A 20277-nucleotide genomic window follows, 5' to 3' on the forward strand; every position below is an offset into this window, starting at 1 on the left:
TCCACCATATTTGTGAAGTCAAATGCTTGTTTTGTAGCAGCTTTCTTCAGCTCTCAATGAAAGCACCAAAATGTTGACCGAGGTTTTCGGCAACTAATAAAATATAATTATAATATTGAGCTGTAAGAAAGTGGGAGAAGGATTACGTGGTTGGGGCGTTAACGAGCCTTAGTCCACGAGTCTTTGTTATTAATGGATGTATTTAATACAGATTCTAGACTTGAGAGAATGTCACCCTTATAAATACAGAGAATGTTCTTGGTGAGTATTTACTCTTCTTGCTCATATGCAGCCCAAGATTCTCGATCCCATTTAATGAGCTTTGAGGGGGTATTTATAGTGTTTTCGGTGGGGTAATCCCTAGAATTGTTCTTACAAATGTATCTGTAAGTATCCATAAAGTTGGGTATTCCCAATGAATATACCATGAGTAAGGCATGGTCAAATCCCTAGGTGCTGTAGGGTTTTTATGAGGAATGTCCTTTTTGCCTTGTGATTGATGTGACTCTTCGCAGAGTAGCCGTCGCTAGACTTAAATGATCATTACTGTGGCGCTGCTGGTTGGAGGTTGTGCCGTCAGACTTTATTGCGTGTTGCAGTCCCAACACGCTTCCTCCCATGCAGCATTAAATGCGACTTGATTGCTTAGGAGAAGCCTGACACCTCACAGAGAGGCTTTATGTTATGCGAGCTTCCGGGAGCATCTTGCACTCCGGGTGCCTCCTTCGGGACCTATGCCCAGGGTGCTTCCTTGTGGCATACAAAGACTTAGTAAATATTTATAAGTTATCTAATCCACGTGTCCCTGTTCGATTGGTCCACGTATATTGGGTGAAATCAGGGGCAACATGAAGAATAAAGAAAAATATTTCCATATACTCTTCAAAGCTTTATGTATAATTTTTAATTTGTTATAACATTTTTCATCTACATTTCATTATTTGTAATTTTTCAAAAGTAATAAATTTCCTCCATAAAAAAATTTTAATTTGTTTGTATAAGCAACTTCTGAATTTATTATGCATGTTATACTTCATAAGAAATTCTTTAATTAATTTATATGCTTTATATATAATTGTACCTTTTAAGGGAAGTTTTTTTATTTTACTTTTTTTGATGTTTTTTAGTAAAAATAATATATTAAAAATCTCAGCTTATATTTATTAAATTTTTTTGAATAACAAATAACAACAATAATGTAATATGTATATGTTTATCTTTAAAAAAAAAAATTAATAACGCGCAAAGCGCGGGGTTGTTACCTAGTTAATAACATATTAGTAAAAACTGTTATCAATTATCTATAATTAATATTAATTCTTCAATTGAAGAAAAAAAAAAACATCTTCTCTTTTTAATTAAAGAATACCAAAGGATTTCTCTTTTTAAATAAATTATAAGAAAGGTTATCAAGCTATATATGGTGAGACAAATAATGTACTTTCACTAATTTGTATTTAAGAAATTCTATTATTTTGCATGAGGTAAAATGGTCAGTAATCAAAATGAGTATACAACTTGAAAGATGTAAAGACTTCTGATAGTCTGATTATGCACATTTGTAGTTCAATCCTAGCAAAAAAGAAAAATTAGATTGTACTCCAGGACTTCTTGGATGACTCTTGATGAAAAAGTAATCAAGAAAGTTGAAAGGCTTACAGCTATGGAAAAATTGCTATGTTCTCTCTAATTTTTTTCTTCTCATTCTTGATATTTTTTGCCTCTAAACCTTTCTTAATTTTCAGTTTTGGATGGTCTCAAAAATACATTTTTGGTTTGAAGAAGAAGCCAATAAATTATCTGGACATTTTAACTTTTGAAATTGAGATTGATCTCATGTTATTAACTCATAATGTATGTTCAGTATAGATATTTGGTAGAATTTTTGTGTAAATTTGGCTTTTTATCATGTTCATGTTCATATTGAGGAGGTGTACAATATCTTTATTGTTTAATTATTTATTAAGTTGTAATTTTATGCAGTGAAAAGTACAAGATAATATTCTTATGATTTTATTTAAATGTCAAAGACAATATAATTTATGTTTACATTTATGCTCTATTTTTTAATATCTTCTTTAGTGTATTAAAATTTGTAGAAACAAAAGCCATAAATAATAGATTAAAAAATACAGTAAAGAGGAATCTAAAAACTTTTTCTAAAATCAATAGATACATTGAATGGGTAATCCACTTTTGAGTTCGAGCTTTTGGTGTAAGAATGTACATACCAAACCCATCCAAATATTTAGTGAATTTGTACTGGGTTCTGGTGCCACTCAAATTCGTTCCAACCCAAATATAAGTTATGTGACACCTGAATCTGATCTGCTTCATCTCGATTACATAGAATTATAAAATATTACATTTATATTTTCCTATGATAATTATTTGATATTGTCTTACAATTTTTATCATTTTTTATTTTATTTTGTCTGCTTCAAGTATTTTTTGTTCACTATTATATTATAAATATTTATTTATAATTAAAAAAAGTATTTACCTTGTATTACTTTTTAAAAAGTTTTAAAAAAACTAATTGTGTATTTTGTAATATTTATTGTTTAAATTATTGACTGAAAAATACATACATAAATTGAAATAAATATTTTTCAATCTTAATTTTTTCATATATTTATTTTTTAATACATAATTAAAATTTATGCTAATCACAATAACAAAAAAAAAATGATATATTTTATATTTACGTAAAAAGTTATACCATTACAATATATAATGAATTTATATGTTTAATAGTTTTAATTATTATAAATAATTTTATCTGAGATGAGCATTTATTTTTGCTGTATTATGACTAATATTTATGTTAATCACATATAAAAGATAGATTTTACATAAATATATTATATAATTTTAAATTATTCATAAAAAATAAAAAAGAAAGTATTACACTTGAATTTTTTTATGTAACTAAAATTAATTTTTGTTAATATAAATGTTTAAGAAATTAGTAAAACCGCGCGAAGCGCGGATCTATTCCCTAGTAATAATAATAATAAGAAGAAGAAGAAGAATACCATTTTGTTTGTACTCTTAATTCCGAAGGGCAGAGCTATTTATAAGCTCGGGTGGCCCCCCTGAATTTTGTAAACAATATTATCATTGGCAACCAGTGGTGCTCAATACTTTCTATAAGTGATATTTTACAATTAATTAGCGATATTTTTTAAAAATTATTTTATTAAGTTATATGAGAGCTGATAACAGTATGACACAGAGGAGGGTACTAGATACCAATAATACCTTTTAGCAATTCTTTTTTTTAAAGTTTATATGTATCATATATTGAGGTATCTTTTAGGGGTATTTTCAGTGCAGATGATTCAAATTATAGCTATTTTTTTCAAATCAAACTGCATATACAATTTTTATAATTTCTCAAACTGCAACCGCATCGCGAGATCTTAAAACCGCAAAAATCACACTGCGAAAATGCAGTGTGGTGCGGTACAGTTTGAGTGGTTTACACTATCATCATTATCAAATATTATAATAAAAATTTAAAAATCAAACTAAGAAAGCTTTAACAATACAAAATAAAAAAACAATTATTAAAGTTTTAACATCATAAGATGTATAATAATCATCAAGTTATTATATTGAATTGTCTCTAAAAAATAAAATAATATACACATATATTATATATATTTGTTCTTATATGAAAAAAAATGAATAAAAAACATATTGTAAAAATTATGAGTTTGTAATATATAGTGCGGTGCAGTTTAAACTACAATTATTAAATTCAAAACCACAAACCGCATCGTACCGCGCAGTTTGACAAAAATACAAATCGCAACCGCACCGCAAAATATTTCAAACTGCATTTTTTATGTGGTGCGGTGCGGTGCGGTGCGAACGGTTTGTGCGGTTTAGGCGATTTGATGAACACCCCTAAGAGCATCTCCAATAGAGAGTTATAAATGTGGTGTATTACTATTTTTTAGAATATTTTACTAAAATTTAACTCCAATGGTGATGTAAAATGAGTGCCAAATTTGGCTCAAGCTAAAAATTGTGCCAAATTTGGCACAAAAAATAACATGAGCCAAATTTTGGCCACAATAAATACTACTGTTTTAATTACTTATTTGCCACTAGTTAATAATATTCATTGATTTTCAATAAGATATCACTACAAAAAATCTTACTTTTAATCACAACAAAATTTGTGATTAAAAGTAAAAAAAATTATGACTAATTATAAAACATCATTCTTATGTTGTGATTAAAAGGTCCGTGGCTAAATGTATTAGTCACAAAAATTACAATTTGTTGTGACTAAATGTATTTTTAATCACAATACTTGTTGTGACTAAAACTAAATTAGTAACAACTTATAATTAAATGCTATATTTTAGTCACAAGTAATATTTTGTTGTGACTAAAAGTCACATTTGAAGAGGTCTCTTGTCCTCTCTATGGGGAGGGTGAGGAGACGATAGAACAACTTTTTCTCTATTGCAATTTCACTTATCATCTTTGGCGGTCCTCCCCTTGGGGGGTCATGCCAGTTTTGGAATTAGGTGCTTGTGTTTGGAATTGGGTTAACTTTTTGTGGAACCTAAGACATAAACGGGTGGATGGTGATAAGTTGTTCCTCTACGCTTCGATTGTGGTTGATACGATTTGGAGGGCGCGTAATGACAAGAATCACAATAATCTTATGGCTAACATTAAGCATTTTATTGAGTCCATCTCCTTCTGTTACGCAAATTACTGACATCTGTTTATTTGCCTCTTCCGAGGGTGTTACAACCCCTGTTTGGTCCTCGCCGCCAGTAGATTGGGTCAAGATCAACTGCGATGTTAAAGTTAGAAGGGACACCATGTGAATGGTGGCTATTGCCAGGGACCACAATGAATCTGTTTTGTGGGTGGTTACAAACAAGCTCAACTTCTCTGATCCTCTCATTGGAGAAGCTGTGACTTGTCTGTTAGCTATGGAAACGGTCGTCTCTTTACAACATCTTTTTGTTTTGGTGGAGAGCGATTCTGAAATAGTTATCAAGACTCTGAGGGGCACTTGTTCCAACTGGGAGATTGATAATTATGTGCATCATTGTAACCACACGTCTTTACTAAATTGTTATGTTATAATTTTTCTTTTATTCCTAGATATTGTAACTTCGCGGCCCATAACATGGCTAAAGGCCCGTTTGGCACAGCTTTTGGAAAAGCTAAAAGCTACTTTTTGAAAAAACTATGATAAAAATGTATTTGGTAAACAGTCAAAAAACAGCTTTTTGAAGAATTTTTGGAGAAGCTACAGCTAAAAGCTGAAGCTGCTCCAACCCAACTTTTTTTAAAAAAAATGTTTTGATTAAAAGACTATAATAATTTTTTTGTACTAAAACCATATTTACTTATTTATTACATATTAAAAAAATAAAAATAATTAAAATAATCTAATTATAATAAAATAAATAATTATTAAATCTCTTATTTATTTTTTTTTGAAAAATAATTTATATTTTATTTTAATATTAACAAACAACATTAACCTAGAATTTTTCTTATATACTTGAGCTTCTAATTTTTTTACATTTGATAAAACATAATAAACATATACTATTAATTATTTTTATCAAATGCATATAAACTTATATTTGAAAAAAAAATATATATAAAAAATAAAATATTATATAAAATAAATTTTTACATATTTGTGAATATAATAAACTAGATTATAACATTATCACTATCATTATAATAGATCTTAACAACTCACAATAATTAAGGGTAATAATTTAAAATTAAGATTACAAGTATAATAAAATTTAAATTATGAAATTATATGTTTATAATTTTAAATTATAAAAAAATTTGCTATAAAATTAAGTGCAAAAAAATAAATTGCTACAAGATCCTTATATAGTAATAAATTAAAAAAATAATTAATAATTATAATTGATTTAATTTTAAAATATAATTAATCTTAATTAAAGTTTTATAAGGAAATAAATTATTAGGTTACTTTCAGGTTACAAGTTATTTATTATTTATTTTTATTTAATTTCGAAATTAATCACAACCATTTAATAGTAATCCAATGGTTAAAAAAAAATATAACCATGATGGTTACAATAAAAATGTAACCATCGAAACCGCTTCCATACTTATATATATTAAGAGTGATTTTATAAATTAAAATAAATATTTTTTTTATGAATAAGAATTTTTATTGCTCCAAACCAATCTTTCACATCACTAATCTTTACATTTTGCTGACAATTTTACACTTACAACTTAGCATTTTTTCATAATCACGCTATCAAAATCCATGTTTTATCTTCTTCCTTGGCCTTCTTGGGGAGCAACCCCTTAATTAATTCTTAGCTTGCTCATTTGCTGAGATTTCTTCACCGTAGTATTAATGAGCCACACTTGTTGATTCCATAATACTTCATTCCTAGCCTTCCATATGTAATACACAAGACTTGCAAGAACAGTTTTCACCATACTTTTCCTTGCTGCAGAGAACCTCTTCGTATTTTGACATGCTTGCAGCAGCTGTTTGATGTTTGTTGCTGGTGTGTTCCATTGCAGAAACTGTTTTATCTCTTGTAGACATTATCTGCTATAGTCACACTCAAAAAACAGGTGGACTATGGATTCATCTTCTTTTCCACACAATAAACATTTTGTATCCATGTTATGAGTGTATTTGATGATTCTCTCTTTCGTGTTCAGTCTTTCCCAAAGCACTAGCCAAAGAATAAACCTATATTTAGGAATAATGAGTCTATCCCAAACTAGATTATTCCAAGGCAATTTCTCATATTTAGAAAATAACAATTGGTACCCCTGTTGTATCTTATATTTCTACATCACAAAGCCATTCATGTCTACCTTTTGCTTAACCTTATTCTTGACAGCAACTATCTTTTTCCATGCCCAGCTGCAATCCAATGGAGTTACATAACTCCACCTAGGCATGGCAAAAAGATCCATTCATTCGGATCGGATCAGTGATCCGATCCGACGGATCATTACTGATCCGAAACATTCGGATAGTTATTGGATCTTGGATCAGATCCGACCCGCCCCGCTTAAATTTTTTACGGATCGGATCTGACCCGATCCGTTTTAAATATATTTTTTTAAAAAAAAATTTTACTTTTTAATATATTTTTTTTTTAAAAAAAAAAGAAATTTGAATCTACCCTAAATTAAATCCCAATTTCACCAAATCTCATTTTCTTCTCCTCATTTTCCCGAGAAAATCCAAATTCCTCTAACACCCAGGTGTCTCTCGTCTGATTTTAGGGTTTCTTTCCGTCAAATCAAAACGTATTATGTTTCTCTCATCATCAGTTTATTGTCTTCCTCTCACGAACCCGGAACCACTGCACTCCACCTCTCCCACCGGGCCACCGGCCGCCAGTCTCACTGCATCGCCATTTCAGTTCAGATTTTTCTTCTTTTCAGGTACGTATTTTGTCTGCATTAGTTTTTATATAATTGAGTATGATGTTAAATGTAGGTTATATGTCTGGCCAAATGAATTCTAGTTTTGGGGGTGCTGAATTTGTTACATCAGAAGAAGTAGAGTCTAGTGATAGAATAGATGAAACTCAGAGTGGAGAGACAACAAATAAGAAAAAGAGAAGATCTCCTACATGGGATTACTTTACTTTGCAAACGATTGACAATGTATTGAAAGCAGTGTGCAATCACTGCGGGAGGCACATGGCGGCAGGAAAAAATAAGGGGACTAAGCATTTAAATCTTCATGTAGATCGATGTCCAGTGTTGAAAGAACAACGTGCAAATGCCATTGCAAGTCCTGTAGTCACCTACAATCTTGATCAAGAACTAGGAAGAAAAAAGTTAGCTCATATGATTATTCTACATGAGTACCCTTTATCGATGGTTGAACACAGTGGATTTATAGATTTTGCAAACACGATTTCTCCTATGTTTCAATTGATGTCAAGGAATACAATAAGGTCTGACATTATGAAGATACATAAGCTTGAGAAGGAAAAATGTGGAGAAATTTTGAAGAAAAATAAAAGTAGAATAGCTTTAACCACCGATATGTGGACTGCCAATCATCAAAAGAGAGGATATATGGCTGTTACAGCTCATTTTATAGACGATGCTTGGACCTTGCATAGTCGGATTATAAGCTTTAAGTATGAACCATGCCCACATGACGCTTCAGCACTTACAGAGGCACTAAGTTCTTCAATGTCTGAATGGAGCATTGAAGATAAGGTTAGTACGGTGACACTTGATAATGCATCCACTAATGATGCAATGATTCCACTTTTGAAGCAAAAATTTGATCCTAGTTGCTTTATTTTGAATGGAGAGCTGCTTCACATGCGTTGGTGTGCACATATTTTGAATTTTATTGTTAGAGGTGGTTTGTCTGTTATCGGTGATAGCATTGATAAGATTCGAGATAGTGTCGCTTATTGGTCAGGCACACCAAAACAGTATGAGAAATTTGAGGAGAATGCTCGTCACCTTGGAGTCACATGTACTAAAAAGTTGTCTCTTGATTGTATTACAAGATGGAATTCAACATACTTAATGATAAAGACAGCTTTATTGTACAAAGCAGTATTTGAGCGAGCAAAGCTTTGTGATCCAAAGTATAAATGTTTGCCATCAGAAGATGATTGGATTAGAGCTTAAAAGTTATGTGAAAGGCTAGAAGTTTTTCATGAGGTGACAGAGTTATTTTCTGGTACCAAGTACCCTACTGCCAATCTATTCTTCCCGGAGATGTGTAAAATTAAGAGGAAAATTGAAGAAGGAATGTCATCAAATGAGTTATTTATTAAGGATATGTCAACTCAAATGATGTTTAAGTTTCAAAAGTATTGGGAACAGATTCATGGGATTATGACTATTGCAGTGGTTTTGGATCCTAGATACAAGTTTTTGTTGCTCCAATTTTATTTTCCTCAACTCTATGGAGATGATAAATGGGAGGTTGAAATTAGAAAGGTGCGTAGGCTTTGTGTTGATCTATTCAATGAGTACAAATCTAAATGTCCTACTTTAAGTGAAAACAATTCACTTGTGGAAGGGTCATCATCTTCTTCAACACAAGATCATCTATCTAACTATGACTTATATGTTAGAGCTTCATCTGGTGCAATGAATGAAAAGTCAGAGTTGGATCTCTATTTAGATGACCAAGTGTTACCCAGGACTGATGAATTCTTTGATATATGCAACTATTGGAAGATAACAGGATCTAAATATCCTGTGTTGAACATGATTGCCAGAGACATATTTGCTGTGCCAGTTAGCACTGTTGCTTCAGAGTCCTCATTCAGTACTGGTGGTAGACACGTGAGTCCACATCGAGCAAGACTTCATCCTACTACTTTGGAGGCATTGGTCTGTACTCAAAGTTGGTTGGCAATTGACAAACAAGGTATAATTATTTATTTCTTATTATATAAGTTTATACATTAATTAATAGTTGTTTTATTATATTATTTTAATAATTTTTTTTACAGGCACAAAAACTAAACTAATTACCGTAAATGATCAAGATAATGATGTAGATCCGAATATGGCAATTGTTTTCATTTTTAAAATTTATAAATTAAATTATACTTTTATTTTTAACATATTTATTTTTTTGCAGGAGCCGTACATAGTAAATCTTGAAGACTAGAAGAACAACATATAAAAGTTTATAGTTAATTTCATGTATTTTTTAGAGGAGATTTATTTCATGTAATCATCATACTACATTGTTATTGATGATTATATTAGTGGAATTTCTAAAATTTGGTAAATTTTTTTATTGATTTTGACAAATAAAATAAAAATATATAAGAAAAAAATGATGTATTATTAGTTCTTAAATAAATAAATTTTGGAAAAAAAATTATAGATTTAGATATAAAAAATATATTTTTTTTTTAAAAAAAAAAAAATTGGGTCGGATCAGATCCGATCCGTATAAGACGGGTCGGATCAGATCCGATCCGAGTATCTGATCCAGCGGGGCGGGGCGGGGCAGATCCGTACATAATCTGGATCAGGTCGGATCAGATCCGACCCGCCCCATTGACATTCCTAACTCCACCAATCCTGCTCCTTCAGATACATATTGTGTATCCATTTGACAAAGAGGCAATCTTTTTTACTAGCTATGTCCCAAACATATCTTCCCAAAGCTGCTACATTCCAATGATGAACATTTCGAAAGCCTAAGGCTCCTGCTGCTTTAGGTCTGCATACTGAATCCCAGGCCACTAAACCAGGGCCAACCCCTTCTTGAGTGCCTTTCGAAAGAAATGATCGACATGTTACTTCTATATCTTTCAAGAGCCTCTTTGGTAGAATAAAAATATGTGCCCAGTAAGTATGTATAGCTGGCAAAACTGAATTGATCAAGGTTACTCTACCCCATATAAGATAGGTTCCTTGTACTCCACATTCGTATTCTATTTGTCATCTTTTCCAACAGACTTTGGCATTCAGTCCGAGATATCTTCTTTAAACAAACAGGGATACCAGGATATCTAAATGGTAATGAGCTCCTTGTAAAATTAGATGCCTCAAGGATCCTAGGGACTTCAAATTCAGACATTCCTGCACAATAAATGGCTGTTTTCTGTTCATTTGGCAGTAAACCAGATGAGGTTGAGAACAACTTAAGTCCTTTAAGCAGCAACATCACAGAAATAAATTAAAATAAATATTAAATGTACAATTATATTATACTCTTCTTATTTAATATATCTTAATTTATTATTAAGAGTTCAAAAATTAAAATATTCATAAATTAATACTAGTGGATATATATTTTTTCTTTAAAGAAATTATAAATAAATATTGGTAGTATTAAATAAAGTCTTTAATACCTTAAATCACCATTCATATTTTATTTCTATATATAATTACCCAGTCCCATATTTTTTAAAATGTAACTTATAAAACATTAATATATATGGCTAATTAGCAATTTCCCCCTCGAACTTTGACATGTACTAAATCATGTCCCCTGAACTTTTTTGGCCGATAAAAATTCTCCCTGAACTATTAAATTGTTAAATTTAAAGACTTTTATCTAATTTCATTCAATTTTACTGTTTCAGTGATTGTTTATGTGTTAAACTATGCTCCCCAGACTTTGACATCTACCAAATTCTACCCCTCAAATTTTGATATGTACTAAATCATGCTCCCTGAACTTTCATCCATGTTTGAATTTTTTTTATTAAAATTAGATAAAAGTCCGTAAATTTAACAATCTTAATAGTTCAGGGGGAATTTTTAACGCCCAAAAAAGTTTAGGGAGCATAATTTAGCACATGTCAAAGTTCGGGGGAGAAAAATTGCTAATTAGCCTATATATATAATTATGATATTTTTTTAATCAACGTACCGCTAAAAAAATAGGTCATCAAAATTTACAATTATTGTATACACCGATTAATATTGAGCCCCCTACAATTTTGTTCTGGCTTCACTGAGTCCTAGGAACATATTATATATGTTTTTGTGACATTTAAAAAAAGACTAATTAGCAATTTCCTCCTCCCCCCCTCCCCCGAACTTTGACATATACCAAATTATGCCCGCTGAACTTTTTTTGCCGTTAAAAATTCCCCCTGAACTATTGAGATTGTTAAATTTAAGGACTTTTGTCTAATTTCATTCAATTTTACTGTTTCAGGTACTAAATCATGCTCCCCAGACTTTGATATCTACCAAATCATGCCCCTCAAACTTTTATATGTATTAAATCATGCCCCCTGAACTTTCATCTATGTTACAATTTTTTTTACTAAAATTAGATAAAAGTCCTTAAATTTAACAATCTTAATAGTTTAGGGGGAATTTTTAACGGCTAAAAAAGTTTAGGGGGCATGATTTAGTACATGTCAAAGTTCGGGGAGAAAAATTGCTAATTAGTCTTAAAAAAATTATCACATTTCTGTTTATTTACATGACGGTCTATATTATTATATATTATATTATTGTAAGTATTTTATTTATTTTTAAAAAATTCTAAATAATTTACAATATTAAAAATAAAGTTCAAAAAATTTAGCAGACTCATGGTTATTTCTTTTGCACATGTACAAATGAATGTTTAAATCTTCTGTTTAGCAGTATAACTTATTCTAAATTTTTAAAAAACAAGTAGAATATTTATTATAACTATAATGTACATAATCATATAAAAAGCTTTTATTAATAATTTCTCTAAGCGCTAAAATTAAAGACGTTCTTACCGGTTAAATAAAAAATAATATCCAATTTTTCAGCTATATATAAGTCAATTCCCTTTAATAATAATAATAATAATAATAATAATAAGTCATTTTTTTTCTTTTTTGAAAAATGCGGTTAATAATAATATTAAGTCAGTCCTACCATTTTAACCCTCTATTAATAAAGCAAGACTCTTCAATCAAAAATAAAAAAAAAATAAATAATGCAGTACTCCATATGGCTTTGCTATAGATTTTGAAATAAAAGATGCTTCAAATGATAACATCAGCCCGTCTAGCTCAGTTGGTAGAGCGCAAGGCTCTTAACCTTGTGGTCGTGGGTTCGAGCCCCACGGTGGGCGTTGCAGACTTGCAGTTATTCTATTAATTTTTTTTTTTAATTTCCAATTAATTCTTATTGTCTTTGTCTATCCACCCACACCTATTGGCTATTATGAGATTACTCGCCCATCAAACTGATTTTGTTTAAGAGGTCATATTCAGTTTGATATTGTTTTCTCAATCTATTTATATATATAATTCTTTTATTAGATATGTGAGTTATAGGGTATGTTTATTTTTTTGAGTGAAAATACTTGTTATTATAAATTAAACAAAGAGTTCATCTACAATAACAGAGTAAATAGGATGAGGGATATCCTCATACCAATAACATGTCTCATCCACCCCTAATGCAAACTTTGCCAAACCATGAGCCGCCTGATTGGCAGTGCGTTTGACATGTGATACTGTTACATTTGGGAAAAAGGACAAAAGACAAGAGATGTCTACAAGTATATCATTAAAAGCAGACTTTGAATTGAAGGGAGCTTGCAAAGCTGTAGCCACCATGAGAGCATCGGTTTCAACTTGGGACAAAGGCAAATGTTGTTGTAAAGCCCAGTTTATACTATGAAAAAGAGCCAAAGCTTCCATTTCATGAGACTTGAAATTGCCCACTAACTGCTTGGAGAGTGCAGCTACAACCGATCCCGAAGATGTGCGAATGACAGCACCAACACCCGTGACATTTTTGGAGGTGTCAACAGCCGCATCGACGTTTAACTTGAAAGCACCAGCAGGAGGAGGCTGCCACGGGGGAGCAGCAGGTGGTCGAACAGACGGCAAAGGATGTTGTTGAAGCTGCTGGTTTGAAGATTCTGGAGAAGCAGCCGGTTGGTATTTAGACTGGGCAGATCTGAAATTGTTCAAATAAGTCAAAGCAAAGCTGGCCGTGGCTTGTGCTAGTTTAGCTTTTTTGTTATGTACCACTTGATTGCGTTCAGTCCAAATAGCCCAAAGAGTGCACATAATTTGTTCCATTTCAGGTTTGGAGTATATTGTGGAAAGATGGCATATATAATCACCTTTGTACATTGCAGAAGAAAGACGCCAATCAAACAACAATCCAGAGTGCCTCCAAACTGCACGAGCATACTTACAAGTGAAAAGAGCATGTCCAATCGATTCCCACGCTTGTTGACAAACAGAGCAGGTGGCATCTGTTATTACCTTCCGTTTAACCAATGATGTTGCAACTGGGAGTGCATCGTTTATCGCTCTCCAAGCAAATATTTTAACTTTTGGAGGAAGTTGCATAGACCAGAAAAAATTCCACCATGATGAGGCATTTGTTGAGGTAGAACCATGGTCAACATCATCAATTGCAGCTGCTAAATGATAGCCTGTGCTGACATTGTATTGGCCCGAATGGTGACTATGCCAAATTAAAGTGTCACTGCTGGTGAAGAAGCTAAGAGGTATAGTCAAAATTCTGTCCACATCAAGAGAAGAAAAATACTGCTGCAGAAGAGGGACATTCCATTGCCTTTCCTCAGTAATGAAATTGGCAACAACACTATTAGTAGGTCCGGAGTAGTGAATAGGAAGGAAGGAAGTATGTCCTGGAATCCATGGATCAAAGCCAGTGAGGATTGTTCTACCATCGCCAATCTTCCAACGAAGGCCCTTGATAAGAAGCTCTCGGCCCCAATGAATTCCTTGCCATGTGTAGGAAGGCGAATGACCCAAAGGAGCATCAAGGAAGCCATTTTGAGAAAAGTATCTGCTTTTAAGAAGCCTACCAAGAAGAGAGTCCGGTTGTTGAAGGAGCCTCCAAGCTTGTTTGGCCAATAAAGCTTGGTTGAAGTGAACAAAAGACCGAAAACCCATACCACCATCTGATTTGGACTTGCATAGAAGATTCCAAGAGCGCCAATGAATTTTAGATCCATTTTCATTGGAACCCCACCAGAAATTAGACATCATGGATTCAACTTGATTGCAAAAGTAAACAGGAAGGCGGAAACAACTCATGGCATACGTAGGAATCGATTGAACTACGGCTTTGAGAAGAACTTCCCGTCCACCCGCTGAAAATATTTTCTCATTCCAAGTGTTCATGAGCTTCCAAATCTTCTCTTTGATATTGCTGAATAATTCCTTCTTATCTCGCCCAGAATAGGATGGCAACCCAAGGTACTTTTCGTGACAATCACAAATAGGCATGGAGAGGTGTCTATGAAAAAACACTTGAGCAGCTAAGGTTGTGTTGGGAGAAAAGGACATCACAGATTTGTCCAAATTTAAAGTCTGACCCGAGGCTTTATGGTATATATCCAGCACACGCTTAATGGCTAAGCAAGAACTTTCATCAGCTTGGCAAAACAATAAACTGTCATCTGCAAAGAACAAATGAGAGATTGGTGGAGCATTCCTTGTCAATTTGAAACCCCTCAGATGGCCGGTTTGTTGTTCATGATGAAGCAATCTTGAAAAACCCTCAGAACAGATCAAAAACAAATATGGTGATAGTGGACAACCTTGCCTAAGTCCTCGAGTAGGAGTCAGCTCGCCTTTAACTTCCCCATTGATAAGAAAAGAGAAAGTATTTGTTGTAAGACAGCTCATTATTAAGGATATCCATCTCTCAGCAAACCCCATTTGCCTCATTACCGCTTCAAGAAAACACCATTCCACTCGATCAAACGCTTTACTCATATCAAGCTTGAAAGTGGCAATACCATTACGACCAGCAGTTTTATTTTTAATGGCATGTACCAGCTCAAAAGCCACAAGAATATTATCAGTAATAAGGCGATTTGGTAGGAAAGCGCTTTGTTCTTCAGAAATCACCAATGGAAGGATCGGTTTGAATCTTGCCACAAGTACCTTAGTTACAAGCTTGGAGATGACGTTGCAGAGACTAATTGGCCTGAAATCTTTCATGCGTTGAGGCTTCTTAATCTTAGGAATCAAAGTGATGATTGTCTTATTCAAGGCTGTGGGATCGGCACCATCATTAAGTATGCTTAGGACAACTTTCGTGACAAGTTCACCAACAACCGACCAGTTTTTTTGATAAAACATAGCAGACATTCCATCTATCCCTGGGCTTTTATCCGGCCCCATAGCTTGCAGAGCAGTATAAACATCAGCACTAGTGAAAGGTCTTGTTAAAGAGTCATTATGTTCAGCAGTAACCAAAGTAGGGATGCATTCCAAGGTGGAAGCAAGAGCTTCATTATCAACGGTGGATAAAGAAAAAATTTCTGCAAAGTAATCTTGTACAACAGCGGCTATAGCAGTAGGAGAAACTACCTTTTGGCCAAGATCATTGTAAAGAAACTTTATCTTATTGTTGGTCTTCCTTGATGATGCCTTTGCATGAAAAAATTTCGTATTTCGATCACCGGAGGCAAGCCAATCGACTCTTGACCGTTGTTGCCAATACACTTCTTCTTGCTCCAATAATTCCTCTAAAATTGTTTCAGCCGACTGTAAAGCTGTCAACTGAGTGCTGGTGCGGACCGTAGCATCGTTCAACTCAGCCACCTGAGCTTGCATATTTTTGATGTTTTTCTTCATCCTCCCGTACTTGTTAATATGCCATGATTGCAGATTTTTTGCACACAAATTCAGATTAGTAACCACAGCAGAGATCGGGTCAGTTGAAGGCGAATTAAACCAGCTTTGAGAAATAATATCAGCACTTTCAGGATCAGCCAACCAGAGTTTTTCGAAACGAAAACGACTCTTGCTCTTACCTTGAGGATCGGCAGCAGCACCAAAAGAGAAAGATACAACAATTGCACGGTGGTCCGAGTGATAATAGTCTAAATGCTCAACCGTGGGTAAGTGGAAAGAAGAATCCCAATGATTATTTACAAAACACCAGTCCAAGCGCTCTTTAATAGTGTCCAAGGCTGTACGGTTCTTAATCCAAGTGAAGTGATCACCCGTGTAAGGAACTTCGTGCAAAGAACATCGATCCAAAGTTGTTCGGAATGCATCCATTTGAGATTCACGCCTAAGAGCACCACCCAACTTATCATTGTTAGAGAGAATTTCATTAAAATCACCAATAGTAAGCCAAGGTTGAAGGGGAGCAACATCTCCTAATCTCCTTAAAAGAGTCCAAGAAGCAGTCCGATTAGTAGCATCAGGAGCCCCATAAAAACCAGTGAAATGAAAACTCGGACATCCTTGAAACACCATAAAGCAATCAAAAAAAGTAGTACCAAAATGTAGCAATTGGACATCAACATCATCAGACCATAAAAGCATGAGTCCACCACTGAGGCCCACCCGAGGAGATTCAAGGCCATTAGCATAATGTAAAGACTGACGAACACGCTTGATGGAGTTAGCACCGAGTTTTGTTTCCATAAGAAACAAAACGTGGGGAGATTGCTGTTGAACTAGCAATCGAAGGTGTCTGAACGCACTCGGGTTCCCCAGACCCCGTGCATTCCAGCTCAAAATTTTCATGATGAATTGCGGGGTTGCGTAGCAACCTCCGCACTAGAGTCATTGGAGAAGCTAGAATCCTCAAAATCGGAAACCAACGTCTCAATATCATCCTCCCTTGACAATGGAGAAGATGATGATGCTGGAGCATTACGACATCTCTTTAGAAACTTCCTCATAGATAAAGAGTCATTATGCCGCTTAAAGGTGGTTGTTGGAGGCTGGTTCTCCTTGGTAACAGACATTGCAGTAGTGGAGTAGGTTGGAAGGTGGGTAATTGGTGGGTTTAGAGTGGTGGAGGCAAGAGTGGTGTTGGGAGAAAGTGGATTCAGCACCGGTGGATAAGTAGCAAAGGTATTATTTTGCAAGTCAGGCATATAGATGTGGGAGAGGTCAGTGATAGTTGTTGTATTGGCAGTTGGGTTGGTAGGCGATGGCAGAGTTACTACAGGGGAGTGGCTGATCACTTGTTTATTCTTGTTCTGAGTGGTGAAAGGTGGCAGGGAATGTATCAACTGGTTGGGGATTGAGTTGTTTTGAGATTGTGTACTGGTGGAGCTTGTAGTGTGGGAGTTTATATGGTGGGGGATATGATTATAGGTAGGGAAAGTTGAGAAGGTGTTGGGAGGATGAGAAGATATGGTAGGAGGAGTAATGTTGCTGGTTTGGGGAAGGAGGGGCTTCGGATTAGTGGTCTGAAGATCAGAAAAATTATGTTGAGTACCAGTATTGCATCCAAAAGGCAAGCCTTGAGAAGGTGTGTTATTGATGACATCTGGGTTGGGACTAAGAGTTGTTGCACGTAGGGACAAACCAGATGGGTTTGATGGCAATTGTGGAAGGCCACGGGTGAGTGTGATAAGTTGTGAAGTTGGTGAAGTAAATGGACGTGAGGGTGGATGAAACCTTGGATGTATGGATGACTCCCCTTCAAGGAGAACACTTGGTTGGGGTTGAATACGAGTGTTTAAAGTGGGCAGTGAAGTGGTAAGGGTGGTTCGGGCTAGTCTTGTAAGAAGTGGCCATGCATTACCCTTGGCAAAGTCGGTACGATAACGATCATAATTATTGGTTGGGAGTTTTGCCCCTTTCATCCATGGCCCATATTGGAAGTCATCGTCATTCCCACTATCCATTCTCTCCATAAAGGCAATACACTTTTCAAAAGGATGGCCAAGACAACCACACTCAAAGCAGAATTCCGGCAATCGCTCATAGCGAAAATCAATCCAAAACTCATCCCTAACCTTAGGTAGTCGAATCATTTGTCCTCGCAACAACGGCTTGTTTGTAGGGATCTTAACACGAACCCGGAGGAAAGGACCCCATCCTTCATTAGTAGAGTCTTCAAATACTTCAATGAACTCACCAATGATATTTCCTAAGGCTTCGGCCAACACCTTGGACTTGCTCAAGAAAGGCAAGCGATATATTTGAACCCAAAAGGGAGTGAAAATCAAATCATCCTTTGAGACATTTTGCAGAGCATCTGGTGTGCAAAGAACAATTAAGTGATTTTGAAAGTGCCATGGTTCCTTATTCAACACCCTTTTTTTATCTCCTTCACAGCCAAACTTAATGTGGAATAAGCCTTCTTTTTCCTTATATTCAGTAATAAGAACTTGGAAACGACCTCGCCAGTGACCACCCATTTGGTCTATGAAAATTTGACTGTACACATTCTGGAGAGTGAGAACTTTGGCAAGGAGAGTGTGTTGAGCAGATTCGGTTTGTGGAGAAGAATATTCTGGGATGGTGAAAACTGACCGTTCCTCATCAGTGAGAGAAAGGGCAGTATGAATGTCATTGATTAGGGGATCCATAAGCGTCGTCGATGATGAACACGGACAGGGAATTGCAACTCCGGCAAGACAGCAGCAGGCGGGAACAGTTAGCAGGAAGGAAAAATTAAAAAAGATGAACAGAAGGAGCGGTTGAAGGATGAGGAAAACAATTCAAAAGTGAAAAGGTAGTTAAAAAGAAAAAACAGGAAAAACGGCTACAGACCCAAAACAGGGCACTTGAGGGAGACGTAGTTTTGGTTTGTTTTCTTATTAATTAGTAATTTTTGTTTTTTTAGTTATAGGGTATGTAAGTGTCGCTTTATATTTCTAATATTACAATTACTTTAAGTTATAATTTTTCTAGATCAATTACTATTTTTTACATTTTTCTCAATTATGTTTTTCCTTTTCCTCCTTTTTATATTAATTGTTTTTAGAAGTTATATCATAAACATTTAAAATAGTAATTCTTTATTTAAAACAAAAAGCTCACCCTCAATGAAATTATCACAACAATTTTTGTACTAACTTATGGGTATTAGAGAGACAAATAACTAATAAGAGCCAATTACTCTTATGTAATTAATTAAGAAACAAACCACGCTTCGCGTGTGATTACATTTCGTTTAGTGATAACTAAATTATAAAATTATATTATATTTTTAATTTTAATGTTGTTGATATATTTTTTTTAAAAAAAATATATGAGAACTATTTTACTTAAAAAAATATTTTTTTTGACACAACTAAGAAAAATAAATTTATGTTATAAAAAATTCATCATAAAAATATCTTATCTAAAAAAAAAAGAACCAAACAAAGATATCTTCAAATATTGTAGTAAAAATATATTAGAAGTTGAAGAATCCTAACATAAATAGATATCTAAAAAACTGTTGTCAACACCGTATTTCATATGTAGTCGTCACTATATTAAAAATTATTATTATTACCGTATTTCACTTGTACTTGCCACTATATGCAAGCTACTATCATCACCATATTTTACTTGTAGTTGTGATTATTCTTCCCAATAATATATACATAAAAACGTATAAGATAATGTTAGGAAAAAATAAGATATCAATAGAAGAATAACAATAAGATGAACAAAGAGACCAAGAAAATTACAACTCTATACAACAAAATTACAAGGACTAATTAAATAAAAGTTACAATCCCAAAGCACAAAATACAAATAAAGAGAAAGAAAGAATGAGAACGAAGTTACAACTCAAGGCAAAATATACACATAAATGTAAAAACAAAAAGAGAATATATATATATATAAAGATATATATATATATATGTATGATATATAGTAGATATATAGTGTATATATATTAGTGTATATAGAAGAGATATAATATATGAATATATAATAAAGAGGAGAAGAGAGCAGAAAATAAATAGATATAAAGGATGAAGAAGAACATAAGTAAGCAAAGGGGGATCACCAAAGGCTTGAACAAGGTTTAAGCACCTTTGTCCGAAAAGCTTATTTCCCCCTATAAAAAACACTT

At 33.7% G+C, this 20277-nt stretch overlaps 2 protein-coding genes and 1 non-coding gene across 3 annotated transcripts; 2 read left to right on the plus strand and 1 right to left on the minus strand.

Annotated features, from left to right (window-relative positions):
- Positions 1 to 7319: 7319 nt before the first annotated feature.
- Positions 7320 to 8670, plus strand: LOC133038360 (zinc finger BED domain-containing protein RICESLEEPER 2-like). The gene is made up of 2 exons (XM_061116482.1): positions 7320 to 7452; positions 7508 to 8670. Exons 1-2 carry the CDS (start codon positions 7320 to 7322, stop codon positions 8668 to 8670), a joined length of 1296 nt encoding a protein of 431 aa, XP_060972465.1.
- Positions 8671 to 10074: 1404 nt separating this feature from the next.
- Positions 10075 to 10678, minus strand: LOC133038361 (uncharacterized). The gene is made up of 2 exons (XM_061116483.1): positions 10508 to 10678; positions 10075 to 10332 (listed from the first exon to the last, which is right to left on the minus strand). The coding sequence occupies exons 1-2, from the start codon at positions 10676 to 10678 to the stop codon at positions 10075 to 10077; spliced, it is 429 nt and encodes a 142-aa protein (XP_060972466.1).
- A 1832-nt stretch (positions 10679 to 12510) lies between these two features.
- Positions 12511 to 12583, plus strand: TRNAK-CUU (transfer RNA lysine (anticodon CUU)). Its single transcript has one exon. It is a non-coding gene; the product is annotated as a tRNA-Lys (tRNA).
- Positions 12584 to 20277: the final 7694 nt, after the last annotated feature.

Source organism: Cannabis sativa, chromosome 5, assembly GCF_029168945.1.
Source record: "Cannabis sativa cultivar Pink pepper isolate KNU-18-1 chromosome 5, ASM2916894v1, whole genome shotgun sequence".
Taxonomy (NCBI): domain Eukaryota; kingdom Viridiplantae; phylum Streptophyta; class Magnoliopsida; order Rosales; family Cannabaceae; genus Cannabis; species Cannabis sativa.